The sequence below is a fragment of the Sardina pilchardus genome, chromosome 11 (assembly GCF_963854185.1).
Source record: "Sardina pilchardus chromosome 11, fSarPil1.1, whole genome shotgun sequence".
NCBI lineage: Eukaryota > Metazoa > Chordata > Actinopteri > Clupeiformes > Clupeidae > Sardina > Sardina pilchardus.
The window spans coordinates 10,918,671-10,941,748 of record NC_085004.1 but is presented as its reverse complement, the minus strand read 5'-3'; the positions used below and the strand labels follow the sequence as shown (position 1 = coordinate 10,941,748).

Sequence of the window (23,078 nt, the reverse complement as noted above, 5' to 3'; positions counted from 1 at the left end):
CAACACAGTTATTATAGCGAGCTATGTGGCTAGCCGACAACTTAGCCTAAATACACAACTGAAACAAATGCAAATCACGAACTCTGTAACTCCACATTACGGTTTTATTGATAGGATATGTTGTGTACAACATGCAATAGAATCATTAAAATTTGAGCCTTGCCTCTCGAGTTCACCTGCCAACCCTGTAAGGTTCCGTAACTTTCACGCATCCCTGAACTTGAAACCAGAGCCCGTCTCTGTTGAAACTTCCTGTGCAATCGCGAAATATGCTTGTCAATCAAAAAAAATGACGGTTCCTCCAATCATCATACAGAAGCTCGGCATCCGAGCCATCCCACTGTCCCATTCACCCCCAGAGAGGCCGGGCTTCCCTGGATATGACGATTTTGCGGCGTTTATCCAATATTAATCTAGCTTTTCCTGCACTGAGACCAGCCCACTCCGTAGTGCCATCGAAGTCCAGTGAGGCCGAGCCTCTATGGGGATTTTAATGGATCGTGTCGTCACAGCAATGCATTAGACGTGCGAAATCACGATAGATGACAGGCAAAACCTTGTTGCAAAACGAAACTATAACGATATAGCCATGAAGTTGAACACGTTTTTAACATGTTCTAGTTGAAATATTAGGCTTGCTAATGTAGCTCATAATAGGCATTATTTCATGCAATTTTCCGTGATATTTTAGAGGAGGCTGAGCCTCCCCTGCACTCAATGAGCAATCGCCTCTGCCTGGCACCATGCTGTGCACCCCTGCGGTCGGTGAAGCATTAGGCTACTTCATTGTGGGAATTATTGTTTTTAATTTGTTCACACACCAGTGGTCTTCAGGTTGCCTCTAGTCAGAATTTTGTATCACAGGTCACAATCGGTCAAAGCATTTTGTGCTGGTTTCGATTTCAAAGAAGAACTTTTATTCTTTTAATTTAACAAACCCGGAACTGATAAACCACTGGCCTTGAGTTGGCGGAAGTTTACAGCAATTGATGTTGTCGTGTAGAGCTGCGACCAACGCTTTTTGATAATATGGATGTAGGTTCAGTTAGAAGTTACGTTCTTAGCAATGTTGCTGAAGTTGTCGAAAGGATCCTGAGCTTTGTTCCAACCAAATCGCTTCTTCGAATGGCGAGGTAATCACAGTTTGTCAAACATGGAATTGTGGTATACGGTTAGCTAACGTCCTGTCTATAACGCTAACCTACATTCTCTTGACAATGCGTAGTAGTTTACAAGTTGCTAAGATTGTTGGACACTACAGTGTCATCACAGCATTCTCAATAAACTGGGTGTAATTGATACTACATAGTGCATACCTTAACGCTGTCTTCCTCAACATTAGTCAGATTTGATACTGCGATGGCTAGATGGGTGGCTAACAATATTTTGAATTAGTAGTCCAGCGACAGCATGAGTCTTTAATTCGTATGTGTAGGGGTTTTGGACTGAGCATGGAACTGGGGTGTAGTTTACATCCACGGACCAAAGTTACACTCAGGCAGTCAAATAAATGGACAGTCACTGTGGGGGTGAAACTCAAACATATCTTTGCTGCGGCCTCGGACGTCCAGCTCGTGCCCCGGAAATCGTTCTGTGTGTGTGTGTGTGTGTTATTCGTTACCGATGGTCCGATTGATTTCAAACTTGACAGGTGTCTTGCTACGCGCACGAGTAGGTGCAGTGACAAGTTTAATGTTGTTTTGGATTAGGAATACAAACTAGAAAAGCATTTCCTGAAGGAAATACCAGTGCATGGAAAGTCATTGCAAGGATTATGCTAGGGTACTTAAAGTGATTACTAAGGTGTTGCTAGGCTAAATAAAGTGGTTACTATTCTATAAAAAGTGGTACTAGGTTGGTTGCTAGGGAAATCATGTTGGTTGCTAGGGAAATCAAATTGGTTGCTAAGGTGGTTGCCAGGGTGTCATTATGGAAGTGGTTGCTAGGTTGTTACTAAGTAATTATAGTGGTTGCTTTGCTATAAAAAGTGTTATTTTAATATAGTTTTAAAAAGTTATTGAGATTGGAAGAAATAGAGAGAGTGATAGAGAAAGTGAGAGGAAGTGAAGAAAAAGAAGTGAAAGAAAGTGGATGACAAGTGAGCTATACAGTTCAATGGAGAGACACACAGAGAATAAGTTCCATTGAAGTTGCTGAAGTCAGTGAGAGAACACTGGCAAAGTTGATTCCATTCTATTTCTTTAAAAGCTAATTATGATGTCACAAAGCCAATGTTAAGTCTATGGCAAAATTAAGTTTAGTTTTTATTTCATATCTCAAAAAGTAAAAGTCATAGAAATATGAAAAATAATAGACTGAAAATTTGATGCAAGAGCTACGTAACAAAGTTTGAACCAAGTTCCTACGATAAGCGGTTAGAGTCAAATTAGGGCCTGGAAGAATAATAATAAAAATAAAAATAAAAAGAAAAAACGGAGGAATATCAATACAGTGCATTTCCATGCACTGTAATTATTATTATTACATATTGTTATCGGTAAAAGAACCACACGTTGACCTTCTCCGCTCTACTGAAGCCATCCCCTCTCACAGACTCCTGAATGAAAGCAATTCATAGACTGTCTCTAGCATAGACTGTATAGAACTATATATAGTTCTATACTGTCTATGGTCTCTAGCCATTCACTAGCAATTCACTGACGTCAGGCCATCCTTAAACATATTTTGTTTGCAGTAGAGACTTTGGTGACTTTGAGTATGTCTGAACCCCCCTCCGCTTGTAAGAACTACGTATCCTGTTGTGTAATTTAATTCAAAGTAATTCATTTAATCAAAATGTTGACACACTGGAGCACGTTTGTACTGTATGTAAAGCGACCTTTGGTTTGAGAAAGGCGCTATATGAATGAAACATATTATTATAATCATTATTAATATTGTTATTATTATTTATTATGTTTGCAGTGTGTGTCGTCTCTGGAGAAATTGTGCACGGCGCGTGCTCCGAACCCAGCAGCAAATGACCTGGTTAGCAGCCTCAGGTTCCTCCAGGTATGAGGGTCACGTTCTCCTGCGCACTCTCTATGAGGAACTGGAGGTAAGTACAAGCTGAAATCGTAAATTAGAGGCACTGCGTAGTGTTACATGTTATGACCGCCAGATGGTGTTGCCACCTGATTCGCAAAGGATATCTCCATGCCCTCTTCCTGCAACCCCTTATAATCACGCTTCCCATGTCAATAACTTTTATTGTTATTTTGCAAAGTTCTTTGAACTTATATATAGCAACAGATAGAGATACTAATTTTGAAAAGGTGCTGCCATCTGTCATCCCTTGTAAGTAAATAGTTAGAACTTCAGTACAAATAGAGTTTTTTGGGGGGGGCTGACATAAAGCATTGTTGACAGTGTATCGTTCTTGAACTTCTGCCAAGACAAGCAACACTTTCTGTTTAGTGCACCATTGGTGTAGGAGAGCCTTCACGATTTATTAACTGTGATGTTTCACATTGTGGTTAATAGTAAAACCGGTTTACCATTACATTTCTAGTGAAGGCACAAGCCGACAGCAGAACAAATGCTGGTTGCTACTGACACACAGAATAAGGTAACCAGACGTCCCGATTTTGAGTTGCGTGTCCTGAGTCCTGACAGAAGCCTGTTGGGACACTAAAATGTCCTGGTTTACACCAACCACTATTAGAGTGTGGTCTTATACCAAACATTAGGCATACTAAACCAAGAGAGCAGGCGAATGTTCGGAGTGCTTAGACAGTATAGGCAGATCTGAGGCTAAAAGTTTTTTTCTGAAAACAATGCTAACTTGGCGTAATTTGCGTAATAAGCATGCGACCAGAGAGGGTTTAACCGTCGCACAGGAACAAGTAGCCGTCTCTGGATAAGAACAAAAGCATCAGTTTTGATGGACCAAGTTTCATGTGCAGATTTGATATCCATAATTGTAGAGTTGTTGAAGACACATTTAGCTGGCCTTTAACCTAAACATTGTCAGGAAGATGGTGGTAACTGTATTTTCTAATGGAGAACATCTGCATCTGCTTGGTCTGTTTATCAAGTAATTGTTTTTGGCTATCTACAGAATGTGTACCTGCTACCTCAGATGGCCTTGCTGATGGTGGACAGTGAGAACTTCAGCTCACCAGAATGCTGTTTTCAACAGAAAAAGGGTAGGAGCCGATACATATTTGTGGAAGGGGTTATGTTTAAAGGCTGTGTTGCAGGGTTCATTTTGTATCGAATTTGTGCAATTAACTTGTTGGTAATATACATTTAAACTGTTATCCATTGTATTTGAGATTGTTGGGAATCATAAAACAGAATATAATACGAAAAAGTAGGTACTATTTCACAGAAGTTTGCAATGATTCTCTTTTCCCTCGCAATGCATTGTATTACGTCACTTGGGGAGACTACAGAACAACGCCCCCCTTGAAATCATCTATTTATCTATAATCTCTGTTTTCTACTGCTTAACACTCTCTTAAGGCCAGTTCAAACACAACATCCGCGACGAGACGAGCTGCAACATTCTAAAAACCAGCAACGTTCTAAAACATTGCAACTAAGATTTGACATGTTGAATGTTTAGCGACGGCTTGCAACTGCTTGCAACTGCTTGCAACTTTTGATTCACACCACCGCAATTGCTCTCCGCAACCGTCTCAGACCGTCGCGAATCTTTGGTTTGAACTGGCCTTTACTCTTCTCTCTTTACTTCTCCCTCATGTCACTCTCAAGGGACAAAAATGATATATATATTGTTTGGATTGTTTTGGTATGTTTCATGTGGTAGTTCACCTGGTCACTCAGGTGTTTCTAATTAGCCTATAAAAGGGGAAATTGTTTGTCTGTGAAGCACACCCTGAAGAGGCTGCTTATGTCGCTACGTGTGGGTTGCTTCTGGGTTGCATTATGAAATAGCCAGTCAAGAATGAAGGCTTCTTAATTTTTGAAAGAAGAGTGCCTTGGATTTCCTTTTTTTCTCTGATATATATAGTGCCCCTTTTCCCTCAGAACTCTTCTATGGTGGATAATATTATGCCATTTGAAGAATAAACACTAAATATGAAGTTTGGTGGAGATTGATAATGATCTAGGGGTACCACAATGCACCTGCATTTTGACAATATTTCATATTTTATGGCCGATTTTGGTTATTTTCCAATAATCTTCTTTACATTAGATTTAAACTTAATGTCAATTAATGACATATCTAGCTTCTGTTTACAAAAACATAACAGCTGCGTGTATTTTGAATGTCTAACATTTACATTTGTTGGTGAACGTTCCACATTTTACAGTGCTATGCCGCCTAAAAAACTTGCGTACGCGAGTTCAGACTAGACGTGAGATTTAAGCGTATAGCACCGATCACGTTCACATTGATGAATGCCATACTTTGCATGGAAACAAGCGTACGCCTGTTTTACGCCTGTTTTTGGTCGTACGCACGTTTCATAAATGAGGGCCAATGTGAGGCATATGAGAAAGAAAACCACCTCCAATCTCCACTAAATGGGGTCGTAGCTGACTGGAGACTTTTTCTGCCATATTAACCCTCAGGAGTGAATTTGAATTTGAATGTATCATTCAAAAACACTAGGCAGAGCCAACCCAAAGATTACTGCACAACTGTACACTTTTACCAAAATGCTGATTGGGAAATCAGCATTTCATATTGTGTTGTGTTGAAAACTACTATGAATGCACTAATAGATACCTTTTCTAACGACAGAATGTGTAAATTAAACAATGTATAATTTATTTTTCAATTAAATCACACCATACCTACTGTGAAGCATGGTGGGGGCAACATTATGTTGCGGGGATGTTTCTTTTCAGCAGGGACTGGGCAATTAGAAGGATAGAAGGGAAAATGGATGCTGCCAAGTACACCCACATTCTTAAAGGGATATTCCGCCATTTTTGAAAATACGCTCATTTTCCACCTTCCCTCGAGCAAAACAATCGATATTTACCTTGTTCCCGTTCATCCAGCCATTCTGTGAGTCTGGCGATACAACTTTTAGCTTCAGCCTAGCATAGATCATTGAATCGGATTAGACCATTAGCTTCTCGCCTGCTAGCTTCATGTTTAAAAGTGACTAAGATTTCTGGTAATTTTCCCATTTAAAACGTGTCTCCTCTCAAGTTATAAAGTGCAATAAGACCAACTGAAAATGAAACCTGGCGTTTTTCTAGGCTGATTTGACATGGAACTACACTCTCATCTGGCGTAATAATCAAGGCAACTTGCAGCTACTGGCACTACTACTGCTTGTTGTCTATGGGCAGTGTTGGGGAGTAACGCATTACATGTAATTGAGTTACGTAATTAAATTACAAAATAAATGTAACAGTAATATATTACAGTTACTGTAGAAACATTTGTAATTCAATTACAGGTACTTTTGCAATTTTTCAAAATTACAATTTGAATTACATCTCAATATTGTCAGCAAAACCTTGCAAAGAATATTCTATGTAAAAATAACTGTTTCCCTCCACAGCCATAGTTTGATACGGGACCTTCTGATAGGCTCTATCACGTCTACAGCACCATCAGCGTAGGCCTACATGCCTGCCTGTAAACGTGTTATGATTATCATTATATTATCCTCACAAAAAATGTGATGCTAATTCATGTATTGAATGCCCTTGCTGCCTTGTGCGCTTGTACAGAACTGCTCGGCAGCCTGTAGACCAAGGCCGAAATCTTCGCATGGATTTGGGGAGTATATATATCATTAAAAAATCGGAAAAGTAATCAAAAAGTAATCAAAAGTAATTAGTTACGTTACTCAGAAAAAGTAATTCAAATAGTTACACTACTATTACATTTTAAACAGGGTAACTTGTAACTGTAACACATTACATTTCTAAAGTAACCTTCCCAACACTGTCTATGGGGACTATTTTCAGATGCTGCATAAGATATCACTGCGCCTATGGTACGTTTGCAAGTTGCCTTGATTATTACGCCAGATGAGAGTGTAGTTCCATGTCAAATCAGCCTAGAAAAACGCCAGGTTACATTTTCAGTTGGTCTTATTGCACTTTCTAACGTGAGAGGAGACACGTTTTAAATGGGAAAATTACCAGAAATCTTAGTCACTTTTAAACATGAAGCTAGCAGGCGAGAAGCTAATGGTCTAATCCGATTTAATGATCTATGCTAGGCTGAAGCTAAAAGTTGTATCGCCAGACTCACAGAATGGCTGGATGAACGGGAACAAGGTAAATATCGATTGTTTTGCTCGAGGGGAGGTGGAAAATGAGCGTATTTCCAAAAATGGCGGAATATCCCTTTAAGGAAAACCTGCGTCCCTCTCCTAGACAGCTGAGGATGGGGAGGTCATTCGCCTTCCAACACGACAATAATCCTAAACATACTGCCAAAAGAACAAAGCAGTGGCTTAAGGATAGGATGGTGAATATCCTTGAGTGGCAAAGTCAGAGCCCTGACTTAAATCCTATAGAAAATATGTGGATTGACTTGAAGAGAGCAGTCCATCGCCATTCCCTACAGAATTTGACTAAATTTTAACATTTCTGCACAGAAAATTGGGCAAATATTCCCCTATCTAGGTGTGCAAAGCTATAATAGAGACATATCCAAACAGATTGATGGCTGTAATGAAAGCAAAAGGAAGCTTTACAAAGTATTAAGTCAGGGGTATGATGACTTTTCCAACCCTGTTATTCTAGTTTTTAATTTTTTATTAATTTTCAGAACTGTTGACTTTTTTTCATCATTTTGATGTTGTACAGCTACATTCGTTAATAAAACTGGAAAAGATTTTTTTTAAAATGGGTTTTGATTTCAGGCTGTAAGACAAAAAAAGTAACTATTTCAAAAGGGTATGATGACTTTCTATAGGCACTGTATATCTGTGTGCATGGTTGATGAAGTGTGGATATTTACAGTATTTTTGCTTTATTTCAGCACGTCGGAACAACAGTGAAGATCCCGATTCTGTAGGACTTTTAAAACGTTTGTTGCCAGACAACTGTGACATCATTGGGATTGCCACTCCAGGGATTGTATGTAAGGGTCACGCTCTCATTTTCTACAGATATGAAGTTTTTTCATTCAGACACAAACCAAACCTCAACTGGAAAAGTACTCAGAGAGCGCAAACCTCCGCCAAGCGAAAACATTTGGGTCATTTCAGACCTTCCCTGAAAATGTGATCGAAATCCATCCATAACTTTTTGAGTTATGGTGCAAACAAACAAACCCCGATGAAAACATAACCTCCTTGGCGGAAGTAATGGGTGTCCTGTGGAGAGCCATTTCATTAACTTAACACAAGCAATTGATACAGCGATCACTCCAACCAATGCATTCTTTCATCATCGGAATTCATTACAACTACCAAGTTATGCACCAGATTTTTCCAGTGGGAAGCCGCCAAGGCCCGATTATTACAAGGTGTCTGCTTTTCCGGAATTTACAACTTTGCTGGTGAAAATACAGACCACTGTAACATCTCTTAGTCGCGTAATGGCTGTGCAGTAGTGTTTTAAAAGGCTCTCAAGGAGGCAACCTCTCAAGACCAGCCACTTGATAGCATATTTCTATCTATAGCTAATGCTTGAACTAGGCAAAAAAGAAAACCCAGATATCATCTACATTGTTTACATGGTTTTGTGCATGTATATTTGCAGTGACTCCTGTTGGCTCGCCCAGTGCCCCACCAGAGGAGCATGAAGATGGAGAGGCTGGTTTTGCACTCCTGCTTCCCCACATAGAAGGGGTTAGAATCAGACCATTTCACTTCTGCAAGCACACTTTGAATGCCAGTGCTCTAGAGCATGCAGGTACATGCATATGCACAGCCACATACATACATACATACATACATACATACATACATACATACATTCATTCATTCATTCATTCATTCATTCATTCATTCATTCATTCATTCATTCATTCATTCATTCATTCATTCATTCATTCATTCATTCATTCATTCATTCATTCATTCATTCATTCATTCATTCATTCATTCATTCATACATACATACATACATACATACATACATACATACATACATACATACATACATACATACATACATACATACATACATACATACATACATACATACATACATACATACATACATACATACATACATACATACATACATACATACATACATACATACATACATACATACATACATACATACATACATACATACATACATACATACATACATACATACATGCATGCATGCATGCATGCATGCATGCATGCATGCATGCATGCATGCATGCATGCATGCACCCTTATACCAACTGTTACAAGCTAGTCAATGTTGTGTCTTTGTGTCTTTAGGTCTTGTTGGCAATCCTGACTTAAAAGTGGTGCTCCTGTTTGGATATATGGCGTTTAAGTCTGGAGCCTCTCGTTTCTTGAATCAGCTGCTGGAACCACTCTCGCACACCAACGCCTTGATTGCAGGAGGCCATGTGGAGAAGGCTTTCTGCCCAAACAGAGACTGGTGTGTATTACATGTTACATATAACATTTTAGATGACTTGGGCTATCACTTTCTCAAAAACTGTCATATCGGGGGGCTACGGGCTGCAATGCTCGTACAGCCATGTACGAGTCCAAGGGTGTTTCTCAAAGTCAAGGATTGGTCCTTCCAAGCCACTTTTTCAAGGACTTTACGTTATCAAATTTCGTCAAGCACTGTTCCAAAGTAAAGGATGCTTTTATCAAGTACTCAGTCCTTCGTTCTGAGAATTTCTGAGAATTTTGGAGGATGCATCGATGGATCCTCGGCGTGAAGAAATAACCCACAATCCTTTGCGTATTGACGATTAGAAATTATCTGATGGTGTGATTAAAAAAAAAGACGGAGAGGGAGATGGAAAGTAGATGCAAAGAATGCTATTTCTGAAGTGTTTTTAATGTCATCGTATATTTGCTCAGGCATTTATATCAAGTTATTGTGCATATTCATCATAAATGCATATGTCAATGTGTATGAATAAGTTGTGATAGACTTTTGTTATTAATTTATCTCTGAACTTTGCCCAATGCAAACTTTGTACAAGTTTAACAAGGCTACCATTACCGTTGCCGTTGCCAATTACCGGTATAACTTTCCATTGACACTAACATAATTATAAACTACGGATTGTGATATGTGAAGACCAAGTCGAATGTGGAAATACTGGCTACTCAAAAAAGTTTATTTAGAGGAGAGTGCAGCTGCACAGTTGTCGAAACTCCTGTAAAAGCACTACAATTTCCATGGTTCAAATGAAGCGCGCAGCCGGAACCTGCGTGCACTTCCACACTCGCTAGGCTGTTCTATTGCATGTGATCTTGACGGCTGGGGAGGGTACTGGGAAGGTGTGTAGCCTTGTCTTTCTAGCACCCGACTCGAAAGAAAGCATTCTATCAAGAATGCGCTCTTGACTTTGAGAAACACCGCAAGTGCCTACGGGGATCCAGGTTCGATCCGACCCCATCTCTCTCTCTCCCTCTCGCTTCCTGTCTTTACTGTCCTATCAGATTAAAGGCAAAAAGGGCCACTTAAAAAACAAACATACAAACAAAATGTAATTCTACAAACATACAAGGATGTTTGTTCCACAATGTATACATAAATATTGAATATTGTTTTCCTTCTTCCGTGCAGTTGTTCTGCTGGGTCATATGGAGTGGTGGGCTTGGCACTGAGTGGCAACCGTATCCAAGGAGCGTCAGTGCTGCTGGAGCAGGAAGTGAGCAGCGCGGCTGCAGCTGAGGCCGTATTGCAGCGTCTGAAGGCTGCACGCATTCCAGAACATAACACCATCGGGCTCATGTTTGCTTGTGTTGGTCGTGGGCACAATTATTATAATAACCAACGTAATGTCGAGGCTGTAGCCTTCCGGAAACTTTTTCCCAATGTACCCCTCTTTGGATTTTTTGGGAATGGTGAAATTGGATGTGACCGTATCGTCAAAGAGAACTTTACACTTTCGCATACAGACACAGATGGACTACAACATGGATACACAACAGTCATGAGTCTAGTGCACCTAGGCTAGTAAAATGAAATCGTTTTTTTTATTTATTGCACAGTTAGAGAATTCCAAGCAGTACAATTTTATGGTAGACAAGTTTCTTGGACCTTCAAAAAGCACCTGCCTGTCTTGTGTGTTTCAGGGTGATTGTCACAGCACCTGATTTCAGTGTATGTGATATGTTATTGACAGATATTGTTGACCAGTAAAATATATTGGCCATTCATTGTGCATTTGCCAATTTAGGTTACCAGTCTGTAATCTGAACAAATCAAAACAAATGGGCAAAAGAGAGATATAGAAATGTGTGTGAAATATCTGTGATTCTTAGCATACTTCTCTTGTGCTAGCTAAGAATGTGCAACAATAACAATATTATCATCAAAAACAATAATAACTTCAGATGCATTCCTTATGGAAATACCAGTGCATGCAAAGTGGATGTTGGAATGTTGCTTGGGTAGTCATTTTGGTTCCTATGGTAGTTGCTTTGTTGACATTACGATAGCATATTTTTCTTGGGCTTGCTAGTATATCAGCAAGAACAACAATTATAATTAGGGCTCAATTAATTAAATTGAGAAAAAAAAGCTGATTACAAATCAATAATGCAGATTATTAGATGCCATATGACCTTTGACCCAGAGCCATTCTAGTCAGTAGCCATTACACTGTAAAATGAAGGAGGGAGATGAGAATATGCTGCCTGGATCATTAATAGGAACATTGAACATGGAACAAAAAATGGGCTGATGGTATTGATGGTATTGTCTTCTGCAATGTCTGCAGCAAGTATCACCAGAGTTTGTCAACTCTAAAGTACCACATCAATGCAAATAAATAGTGTTGACATTGAGGGGAGTGTTTATTTATTTTCGTTGTGTCCCCTAGGTTATATCTGTGGCCTGAAATGCCTTGTACGTGGAAAAAACTTCTTCCAGAAGCACTTTTGAAATCATTTCCTCAGCATATTACTGTAAGTCAAATTGTAGATTGTTAAGGCCATTATTTGAACAGTGAAAATGATAATTAAAGAGTTTTTGAACTTTAATGTCACTAATGCTGATTATTCATTGATTCATTTTAATTTAAATATTTAGAATACTTTCACAGCAATAAATGTATATGTGATTAATCACAGAGTATGTAATTAATTAGACTAAATGTTTTAATCGATTGACAGTTATACCCTAATAATAATATAATAATAATAAATATAGCTGCAATCAGCAATGAGGAGGCCAAGCAGACCATGGCAACTCCATGCCATAATTCTAAGTATTGTTATGTTCATATTCTGTAAGTCACTGGACAGAAGCATTTACTTAATACAATAACCATAGTATCAGACAGATGCTGTAAGCACTCATGCCATGTTTTATGCCAAGCAACCAAATATTCTTTCTCTCTGTTTGGTGGCTTTGCCGCAAAGTTTGATTGGCTGTTCCAGGTGAATGGTTGGGAATATTTTAAATCCATTTGATAACTTGTATAAGGCTTAGTCTGAAGATCAACTGTGTCTAGCTGTGTGATGAATGTACAAAATGTCTGACCTGTGAAAAAAATCTATCTATATTTATAAAATCCAAGATGACAGCCAAATACTGATGTTCACATACAAAGTTGGCAAGTGGCTGCATTGGGACTGCCCAAAGTAGCCAGACAGAGCTATCTAATTACAGCGTTGCTTAGAGACTAAATTACACAAATTTATTATGTATGTCCTTGTGATGGGTTCTTTAGTTTAGTCCATGTATCCAGGGTGATTTTGATATCTTTGCCTCCAATTTCAATTCACTGTGTCGAGAGAATCCTTTTGAAAATGAAAAACTTTTGTGAGGATTGATCTAAAAATATTTGCCACATTTGGTGAAGATTTGGAGAAAACGTGTGACTTATGCTGCCTTAGTTCATTTTCAATAAAATCCAATGTGGCGGGATAAAAAGGCCAAAGGATTCCAACGATACCTCGTGATAATCCGGCATACAGGACAAAAGTTACTTGTGTTAACACAAATGTTAATATCCACTTTGACAGTCAAGGTAGGCTATAGGCTAGCCTAGACATGAAACTTGGTGAAATGAATCATGGGACTGTCCTAAATCAGTGTGCCAAATGTCCTAGATTGTACATTATATAGGCCTACATTTTTTTCTACTTCCATTGATTCCCATGGCAGAAGAAAGATTCAAAAGATCAGTTTTTGATTCAGCCAAATCAACTTTAAAAAAAAAAAAAAAAAAAAAAAAACCTACCTTGCTTTTGAGAAGAACTGGACTGGCCGCAGTTCATCTCTAGAATGAGCCCACAGGGCTCTGGTTCTAAATAATAAAGCCCGCGAGACTAAACGCGAGTTCTCACACGGCTGCCATGGCAACATTTACTACTACTCAAACACAGCAGCAACATAACCAGAGGGTCGAGAGACGGAATTAATGTTAACGTTTTCTCCAAAACTCATTTTAGGATAGTTTTACATCGGAAAGTGCAACATAGTTCTTTCTTCAGGCAAGCCTTTAAGCTTTTCAAACAACTATGAAGGCAGTGGACAACGACGTTAACGTTAGAGAGATCATAACAGACGATGTTGAGTTGCCAGTAACACAAGGTAAGTTAACGTCTAGCAGCAGTATCTTACAAGTGAACGTAGAAAAGTTGATCCAATAATTTGAAAGTTTTTACTAGAAAATGGATAATAAGGATAAAGGATCCAGGACACTGTGCACCCTGATAAAGTCCTTTTGGTCTTTGGAATTAAAATAACCCCACATCATCATTTGAATTGCAGTGAGCTCAATGAGAATGAAACCAGCAAATAGGCTAGCTAACTGGAATCAAACCATCTAGTGCTGGTCTAGTCGTAATCCCCATAGGCCCAATAGTAAACCCAGAAATGTTGAGTACCCTAAAGTTCTATTGCATAAATGTAATCTATAGGCCTAGTGGATGAAATTCAACTCGGTCGCCTAAAATTGCACTTTAGGCAATTTGCATAATTAGCATAAATATATAGGCAATTAATACCTAGGGGGCAAAGGGGCTTTTACAGACATGGGCTGCTGTAAAAGGTTGTCATGCAAAAATAAAATCTAGGATGTCCCATGTTATCACAACCTGGGTGGACAACCCGGTCAATTTTTTTGTATTGCAAGTTTTTTAAAATATCATGTACAAATATGTAAATGAGGCATCATACACTTAAATGTACGCAATAGTCTATCAAAAGTTTGGCCTGTACCTTATGGGTAAATACAGTAAGAAACAGCCTAGGCTGAGCCTAACCTATATATTTTCTAGGATCTTACACCCTGTAGATATGATTTAATATGTGCTGAGACAAGTCTCGCCTTTTTCCACAACATCACAATGAATCTCTCTATAGTATTTGCATTGTATTGTAACGCATTGATTCTCAATGTACACCCATGTAGCTTTGGGTTAGTGTAACCCAAAATTGTCCCATGTTAACATTCATTTTTATATTCAGCATAGCCGGACCTTTCACCAAAAGTTTATTTGGTTGATAGAGGTGCACTTTAAGCCCCCAAGGCTATAAATCCCATATGGTGAAGGGTATGTGATGATGTGGGGCCATTTCAATTCCAAAAGCCAAGGGGACTTGATCAGGGTGCATAATGTCCTAGATCCATGAAATAACTTGTTTTTTTTTGTTTTTTTAAGTAAAAATCTGCCTGCCTTAATGGGAAATTTAACACATAGGGTTAACATTGGTGTTCCAATTCTCATGATCCCTGTATTTTAAGGAAATCATTTATTTATTTATGATACATTATTTATTCACAAAGAAAATTGATGTCCTTAAAGGTTGGATATTTCCTCTTTTTTTAATTTATGGCATTAAGATAAATTTCCAAAGGATGATTTATAATCCTCTTTATAGTCAAGTCAACTTTAGTGTTCCAATACTTATGGAGGGAACTGTAAATGTATAAAGTACTATTTTAAAATCAAAACATTTATCTTTCTTTTTATATAATGTAAATACTAAATAAATAGTAAAAAAAAGGCTGTGGGTCCCGAAACATCAGTGTGTTTTCTTTAATGTTGAAAATGGTCTTAAAAATACCATTTCCACTAAAGGTATTTTTTCCATTTTCAGGGAATGAAATTAAGCCAAATGGTAACAAAGACCAGAATGGGACGACCAGTCCTGGATTGGTGTCAGAATCAGGAACCAGGTAATATGTCAATGCAAAGTTATGAATGCTCAAAGGATCTCATAAATTAACTGTCAAAAAATACACCTACTGACTCAGAAACTTTCATAATCAAAAAAGTTCAATAAAGGTTAAATCATTTGCATATTATATGTGAATGAGGCTTTTGACTGCAGCATTTTGAATTTTTCAGATTTTTTAATTCTCTATGCAACTCCAATTTTATTTATGGTTGGAGACATATTCTCTATGTGCCTGTGTAAAGTTATCTCCACATAGGGAATGATTATTTTTTTCATTTGTGAAGTGGAGGAGACGTGCTCATCGCCTTCTAATAAATCCAAGTCTTCAACTGGGTGCTGAATCCCACGTAAAATATAAATGAAAGAAAGAAGCGAAGGACAGCACTCTTCAGATTTTCCTTTGTTTATTCGCTGAGTACTGTCCTTCGCTTCTTTCTTTCATTTATTCTTTTCAGTTAACATACCATACTGTTTTTTTTTGTTTTACAGGATCACAAAAGAGTTTCTTCTGCGCCACTGTAAAATGAATAAACTGTACGTCACACCAAGCCTGAATGATGCACTTTATTTACACTACAAAGGTAAGATTGCTGTCTTTGCATTATGGGCCCAGTGCAACACAATGCTAAGCATCACACAAATGTGGCTTCAGGCAGATGCTGTCAGGTTTTGTTTTTTTCCCCCCCAAGTCTTCCTCCCACGTTGTTTAAAAAACAAATAAACTTGCACCTGCATCTGAGCATGCTTTTGAAGCATTGTTGCATACTATATACAGTATATTTGTGTGTGTATGTGTGTGTGTGTGTGTGTGTGTGTGTGTGTGTGTGTGTGCGTCTTTGCATCTGTGTGTGTGTGTGTGTGTTTGTCTGCAGGGGATGGGGGTACATGAATTACTTCACTGCTGTGTGTATTATTGAGCTGCCATGCCCATTTGCCAAGTGTTCTAAAGAAAACAGTGGTATAAAAAGTCAGTCTACCCCTGCATGCAAGAGTGACATTTCTAATAAAGACAAATCAAGTGATGAAAAATAAAACTATGGTGTTAAAATCATGTCAAAAATATGACAAAACATCCTCACAAGGGAATTAAATTACTTCACTGTATGTAGATACTACTATAACTGTATGCAGAAATTCAATGGCCAAGAGCAGAAGAGGCAACAGCAAGTGAGGATAAAACAGCTTCAATAGCACAAAACAACCGTTGGGTGCATTATGTACTCAAAGATGAGTTCTGTTCATGTGCTTTAATTCTGGTCTCTCCAAGTTTAGCTTTGCTAAAACCTCAAGTTTTGTCAGTTTGGGTGAGGGAACCAATGCTGGCCCTCTTGTGTAATTTTTCAGCATGATCATACCAGGAGTTGCATGCTTACATCTCGTGAAAGTGTCTTCAGCTGTGCTACCTATGTACCACTCGCCTCTCGCCTTATCACTTTTATCCATCATTACCAATTTGCAAATGATGGTGAATAGATAGATAGGTAGATAGATACTTTATTGATCCCCAAGGGGAAATTCAAGAATAACTACTCCTTGTGAGATGCATTTCGTATTATCTTTATTATAATTGTGTTTCCCATTGTAATTGTGCTGTTGTAATGTTTTGCATGGATGTGCACTGGTGCGCGTTCCTCTGGATGAGGGCCTATATAAGTAAGGGATAATCAACGACGCACCGTGCGTTTATAGTAAAGTAATGCACGTTCAAAGTGGTAATAACAATATCACAATAGGAAATTTGACCAAGCAGTGGTATAATTGCTGATAATGCACTCTTAAAATAGCATATAACAACTCACCACTGATCTCTTACCAGATTTCCCTTGGTCAGTAGCTCAATGTGTTTTAGGTAGTGTACGATTTTCAGAGAATGTGCCAGTCCCCTCATTAGGTTGTTAATTGCCACAACCGTTGGCGTGTTGCTCGATAAAAGAGAGGCGCCTGGCGAAAAACTCGAGTCTACGATAGGAATAAACTTTGCGTTGTGATGATCATACGCTTTCCACCAGGTTTTGCGTCACGAAAGTAGGGCCCTAAGTTTGACACCCCCGTCCTAGAAGATTAGGGAGGAATTTGAACATCTCATGAGAAACAAACAATTAAAACAAATTTAAATCAAATTTTAGACAACATTAATCGTAGTGTTACCTAGGTTTATGTTTTCTGAAATAAATATCGCTTCAAAGATTAGATGGAAGCACAAATAAAAGTTATTCAAACACTAACGTTAACTTTTGACTGCCAACTATCTAACATTGCTTTTTGCTTTAAAAGAAAAAATGCAACGTTGCTCTTACCTACACCAACATTGTTCATAAATACTTTAATGTGAATTGACTCAATGTATTTCTTTTATCAGAAATGACCAGCTTTAGTCAACAGTGACCTTCCTCAGAAACAGTCTCTTCTCTGTCTTCTCTTCTTCGTCTCTTATAACTGTGGACAAGTCCGAGGAGGTTCCATTGTGACCAATGACAAGAAGGCTTGCGCCTTCCTTAGTTCTCTCCCCGGGAAACTCGAGAGCACCTGTGTCCCCAGGGGTTGTTTTATGCGTTTTTTCCTCACTTGCTGCTGCCGCCTCTTCTGCTTTTGGCTGTCGAGTTTGTGCGAGCGCAGTTAGTATCTGTCTGTATGTGTCACAAAAGACAGGAGGCTGTTTGTATAGTTGAATAATGCAGTGTAATCTATAGATTATACTGCATTATTCAACTATATTATACAAGAAAAGCCCAACACTGCTTGCTCCATGGTGCAACCAATTAATTGATGAACTGACTTTTCAATCCGTTCTAGACGTGTGAGTTAATATAATTTGCTTGTGAGAATGTTTTAGCGAAGCCTAGAAGGGTTGATGAATCTCTCCCTCTATCATTTTTAGGCTTCTCTGTGATAGAGAATCTAGATGAATACACAGGATTGCGATGCTTATGGCTGGAAGTGAATGGGATCCACAAGATCGAGAACCTGGAGAACCAACTGGAGCTACGCTGTCTGTTCCTGCAGCACAACCTTATTCACACATTGGAGAACCTACAAGATCTTAGCAAGCTGAATCACCTGAATGTTTCAAACAATTACATTAAAACCATCCAAAACCTTTGTGAGAACACACCTACTCAAACCAGACAACCCACAGACGTACACACACAGACATACACACACATACTCGCTCATGACATTCACGTATCACTCTTGATATTTCTGTATTTTACAGCATGTCTTCGGGAGCTGAGTACTTTGCAGATTTCCCACAATACTCTGGAAAGCACATCTGACATAGATCATCTCTCACTCTGTCCATCTATCAGTGTGCTCGACCTTTCACATAACCGTTTGAGTGATCCACAAATACTAACCACATTGGAACAGATGCCAAATTTGGTAAGCACATAGCCAATGTATCTAAAAAGACTGATGTTATCCTTTACTGTTGGTCGTGTGTAACGGATGCCAGCTATTAGCTGTGCGCTCGACTCCAGATCCAAGGTGCTGCTGTTTCGCGGGTTCGAGTCTGGACCGCGGTGGTTCCACACAACGCAGGTTACACGTGATTAATGTGCAGATCCTTTTGTTTGATTTAAGCTTACAGATATTGCATTTTCTGAGTGAATTAATCAGTAAACCTTCATCCAATCAGAATTCATCATCCCTGAAATCTGAGGGAATCTAGTTGGAAACTTAATTTTAAACATAATGGAAATGAAATCAATGTTTTTTTTAAACTGTTTTATCTTTATGTATTGGGAATATCAAAAGCCCTTGTCTTTGAAATCTGAATTAATTCCTCAGCTAGACAGGTGCTTAGAGAGTGCAGACCTCCACCTACAGTAGACCAAATGCTGTAACATTGGTGAAAGTAAAACTAAATCTGTTGGTTGAGATAATTAGGAGCTGTTCCAGAATCCCTTGCTCCATGCTACACCTTTCCATCAAGTTTTTATGTAAATTGTAGTACTGTAGTAATCTTTTCATAATTTTACAAACAAGAGAAACAGGTCAGCTAACCGGAGTATTCCAGAAAGGAAGTTTAACAAATACTGAGATAAAACTCTTAACCTCTGGCTTGTCTGAACCTGTGGTGAATAAACCTGAGCTGTCGGTTCCAACAGAGTTTATAAGTAAAAATGTCACGTTTTCCTACCAACACGATTTACAGTTCTAAACAACTGAACTGCAAATGGCATTTTCAAAAGGGGAAATTCTGCATTTGAGTTCTGTATCTCAGATGAATAATTGAATGACCTGTTCGTGTCTCTTTTCAGCGTGTTCTTAATCTCATGGGGAATGAAGTCATCAAAAACATCCCACACTATAGGAAGACTCTGATAGTGCAACTTAGTCAATTGACCTATCTGGATGACAGGCCTGTATTTCCCAAAGACAGGTAATTTTGTTGTATGACAAGTTTATAGTCAAAACAATAATGGTGTCCATGTTTGAGTTTATGTGTCTTTAGATTTATCATTAAGGGACTCTTAATTTCTTACAGTCTTGTGTATTTACTTTCTGTGTCACTTCCTAGTTTTCATGTTCTATAATTGCTTCTTGTCACTTCCTGTTTCCTTTGGTCCAGTTAATTGCTAGGAGATAGGTGAACATTTGAAAAGCATACCTGCTTAGAAACCTACAGTAGATACTGCATTATCCGTCGAGTTCTATTAGGTGGTATACTTCAACGTTGTGACATCTGGCTGATATCCAGTTGAAGACACATGTTTCTCCATTGGCCTCCAGTGATTTACTGCTCTATTGTTGTGGCACAGCACTATTGATGTACATTCTGGAGACTAATGTTAGGCTGGGTGAACCCTGCCTGACCTGCGGGCGAATTTGGATTTCGCCCGGCAGCTCAGGCTGGAGACCTGCACACCTCTCCTCTCCCCTGCTTCCTGTCCATAACCTTTGGGTACAATCACAAACCAGCTTATCCATAAGTATAGTTCTGCCAAAGTGTTAGTGAAATACAATTTTCTGGAATGCATGGCTTTTTTTTGCTGTTGTTGTTCTTATGTTTCTTAATCAGTCATGGGTGTGTTTTGGGTGTAACATCCTTTAAACCAGTGTTTCCCAACCTCTTTTTCTTGAAGGCCTCCATGCCTGTTTCTAAGACAAGCTAGGGACCCTTACCCAAACTCCTACCCACATACACACACAAGACATTGATTTATTCAACAATTTGGGTCCCCGGACCCCAGGTTGGGAGCCACTGCTTTAGACCAATGAGACTGACATGTCATTCAGCTCAACTTCAAACGGCACATCTGTATTTTGATAGTCAGCAGTGCATGCAAGATCGTATGGAACACAGGGATTCCACTAAACCTTGCTTTACTAAACCCTTTTTGTGACTGTTAACAGAGTATAGCCTGCATGCATCTGCACTGGCCTATTACTTGAACTCATAGGCAAAGTGAAACAAACTTCAACGTGGTCTCATAAAGTGTGTTTACATGGACATTAATATTCCGATATTAACCCGGTTAAGACAATATTCAGAATAAGGTCCATGATCGGAATATTAATGTCCATGTAAACGCACTCATAGTCAACCACAAAACAGTTCTACACAGGTTAATTACTTTCGCTATTGACTTGACATAAAAAACAAAGAAAGCAACACGGACAACCGAATGCATACTTAGGGTCTGTGTTGTGCAGCTGTCTGAGGTTTGGACTGCCATATTTAATCTGTCACTAGCCCAGGCAGCTGTCCCTGCATGCTTTAAAACCACCTCCATTGTGCCGATGCCAAAACATTCCACTGCAACAAGCCTGAATAACTCAAAATCTGCTTTCCACTCTCACTGGCCCCCATCTAATTCAACTTTGACAATAGCAACACTTATGTGAGAATGCTGTTCTTAGACTTTAGTTCAGCATTCAACATCATCATCCCCGCCAAACTGATCACCAAACTCAGTGAACTGGCCATAAATACCTCCCTCTTGCCTCCCTCTTGCTCACGATTGCCAATGATGCCATTATCCCCACAAAAGTGCAATGTCTAATGCCGTTTTGTATTTGGCTTTTATTAACACAGCAGATACTGTTAGCTTTTTGTTAACCCATTTTGTAACATCCCTCTTGTGGACTCTGTGTTTTAGGGCTTGTGCAGAGGCTTGGGCTGCAGGGGGGATAGAAGGAGAGAAAAGGGAGAGGGAATTGTGGGAAACGAGGGAACGCAAGAAAATTCAGGACAGCCTGGATGCAATGACTGCCATCAGAGACAAAGCAGTAAAGAAGTACGATGCCGAAGAATTGCAAGAAAGAGGTACACAGTCAAACTATAATAACATATGCTCATTGTCTATAAGTGTTCATCATCCTTGATGTTGTTGTAACATTGTGTTCTTGTTGCATTTCTTGTCTTGCATTGGAAAGTTCTATCTTAATTTCATGATTAATATGATTAATACATAAAACATGATTAAACCTGGACTGTTAAACCATAACTGTAACTGGACTTGATAGGTAATAAAGGTGTTTATTACTTTCCTGGAAAGTACACAGTTCTAGCTTATGTCATTACCAGCCTAAACTGCTCACATCTACACGGTTCTTAGTTGAGTTGATAAGTAAGAGTAGAGGTTTTTGCGCTGTGCTGTGCTGTAGTTCTGAAGTATTTATCTTCATATTACCTGTACTAAATACCCAATAATGCTGTGTGATTTATTAGTTACAGTTGAGGGTGTTCCTGAGTATTACTACATTAAGTATTATTACATGTAGTGTCTTTGTATTTCCTTTCATGTTACTCAGTAATATATAATTTCCCATATATTTACTTGGTAAATACAACCCCAAAACAGAAAAAGTTGGGACGTTGTGTAAAATGCATATAAAAACAGAATGTGATAATATATAAGTCTCGTAAACTGTGGTCTTGTTTGGGGTCTCCTAGGTTTTAGAGAAGGAATATTGTATTGGTAGTTGAAGATGTAAACAAACCAATTAGACTGCTAATGCATCTATATACTTTATATTCATGCTTTACTCAGACAAACTGTATCCCACTCTCTTGTGGGACTCCTCTGGTATGTCCCAAGTAGCAGTGAAACAATCATTAAGTTGCTCAACAACTAAGAATATTCAGACCCACCTCTTGTCATCAGAGCCTGATGTAGCTGACCTGTCGATACTTGAAAAGGACCGCAGTGAGGAACCTGCATCGGGAAATGACCTGTCAGAATCTGGGAGCGGTGATATTCATCGTGCATGTCCCAGCTCGGAAGCCGTTAAGGGTGACAGTGACATTGATTCCCCCATCCCTTCAAATAAGTGCACACTCTGGATCAATGTGAGCTATACTGACAGGCATATGCATGCACACTAAGACAAAGAAAACAAATACATAACATGAACATGTTGACATTCTGTCAGCATACACATAATCAATGTTAATATTACTCCAAACGCTGACCTTGACTTATGTCCCACAGGATCTGCCTGATCTGGATGACATTCCTGAGCATAAAGAGCTAATGAAGGTAAGCTACAAACTCACACAAACACTACGATCCCAGTTTTGAAATCTGCTCTATACATTGTTTTCTCTTTTTTTCTCTTTACCCCCTCTCATTTTTAAATAGGATGATTCCCGTACACTCATAGAGGTCCTCAAAAGTGATGACTAACTATGGGGTTAACCTCAGACATTCCTTCGCTGTCTGAATACCTTTTGAAAAATGCCACCAACCAACCAGCTTTTAGAAAGAGGCAAGGAATACCTCCAATTTATGGAAAAATTACTATTAAAAAATGCTCCACTGTTAACACATCCTCCATGTCACGTGGTCACATGGGACACATGTGAACCGCATTGGTAATTCATGGTAATTTTTGTCAAGGTGTATATT

The 23,078-nt window shown here is 38.9% G+C and overlaps 2 protein-coding genes across 2 annotated transcripts; both read left to right on the top strand.

Annotated features, from left to right (window-relative positions):
* The first annotated feature begins 955 nt into the window (after positions 1-955).
* Positions 956-12,071, top strand: fbxo22 (F-box protein 22). The gene is made up of 7 exons (XM_062549563.1): positions 956-1,133; positions 2,926-3,058; positions 4,061-4,148; positions 7,928-8,029; positions 8,653-8,805; positions 9,333-9,498; positions 10,651-12,071. The coding sequence occupies exons 1-7, from the start codon at positions 1,030-1,032 to the stop codon at positions 11,042-11,044; spliced, it is 1,140 nt and encodes a 379-aa protein (XP_062405547.1). The 5' UTR covers positions 956-1,029; the 3' UTR covers positions 11,045-12,071.
* Positions 12,072-13,418: 1,347 nt separating this feature from the next.
* dnaaf1 (dynein axonemal assembly factor 1) lies at positions 13,419-22,999 on the top strand. Its single transcript, XM_062549562.1, has 10 exons — positions 13,419-13,629; positions 15,142-15,220; positions 15,712-15,803; positions 18,101-18,322; positions 18,437-18,603; positions 19,485-19,606; positions 21,327-21,493; positions 22,335-22,519; positions 22,662-22,709; positions 22,812-22,999. The coding sequence occupies exons 1-10, from the start codon at positions 13,557-13,559 to the stop codon at positions 22,854-22,856; spliced, it is 1,200 nt and encodes a 399-aa protein (XP_062405546.1). The 5' UTR covers positions 13,419-13,556; the 3' UTR covers positions 22,857-22,999.
* Positions 23,000-23,078: the final 79 nt, after the last annotated feature.

What these genes read in the sequence shown, in the direction of transcription:
- fbxo22 (XM_062549563.1), top strand. Translation starts at nt 1,030, where the DNA reads ATGGATGTAGGTTCAGTTAGAAGTTACGTTCTTAGCAATGTTGCTGAA. An exon ending in CAGTGCTCTAGAGCATGCAG is followed by an intron (nt 8,806 to 9,332) that starts GTACATGCATAT and finishes TTGTGTCTTTAG; the next exon opens with GTCTTGTTGGCAATCCTGAC. An exon ending in TTCTGCCCAAACAGAGACTG is followed by an intron (nt 9,499 to 10,650) that starts GTGTGTATTACA and finishes TCTTCCGTGCAG; the next exon opens with TTGTTCTGCTGGGTCATATG.
- dnaaf1 (XM_062549562.1), top strand. Translation starts at nt 13,557, where the DNA reads ATGAAGGCAGTGGACAACGACGTTAACGTTAGAGAGATCATAACAGAC. An exon ending in GTGTCAGAATCAGGAACCAG is followed by an intron (nt 15,221 to 15,711) that starts GTAATATGTCAA and finishes TTTGTTTTACAG; the next exon opens with GATCACAAAAGAGTTTCTTC. An exon ending in CCTGTATTTCCCAAAGACAG is followed by an intron (nt 19,607 to 21,326) that starts GTAATTTTGTTG and finishes TCTGTGTTTTAG; the next exon opens with GGCTTGTGCAGAGGCTTGGG.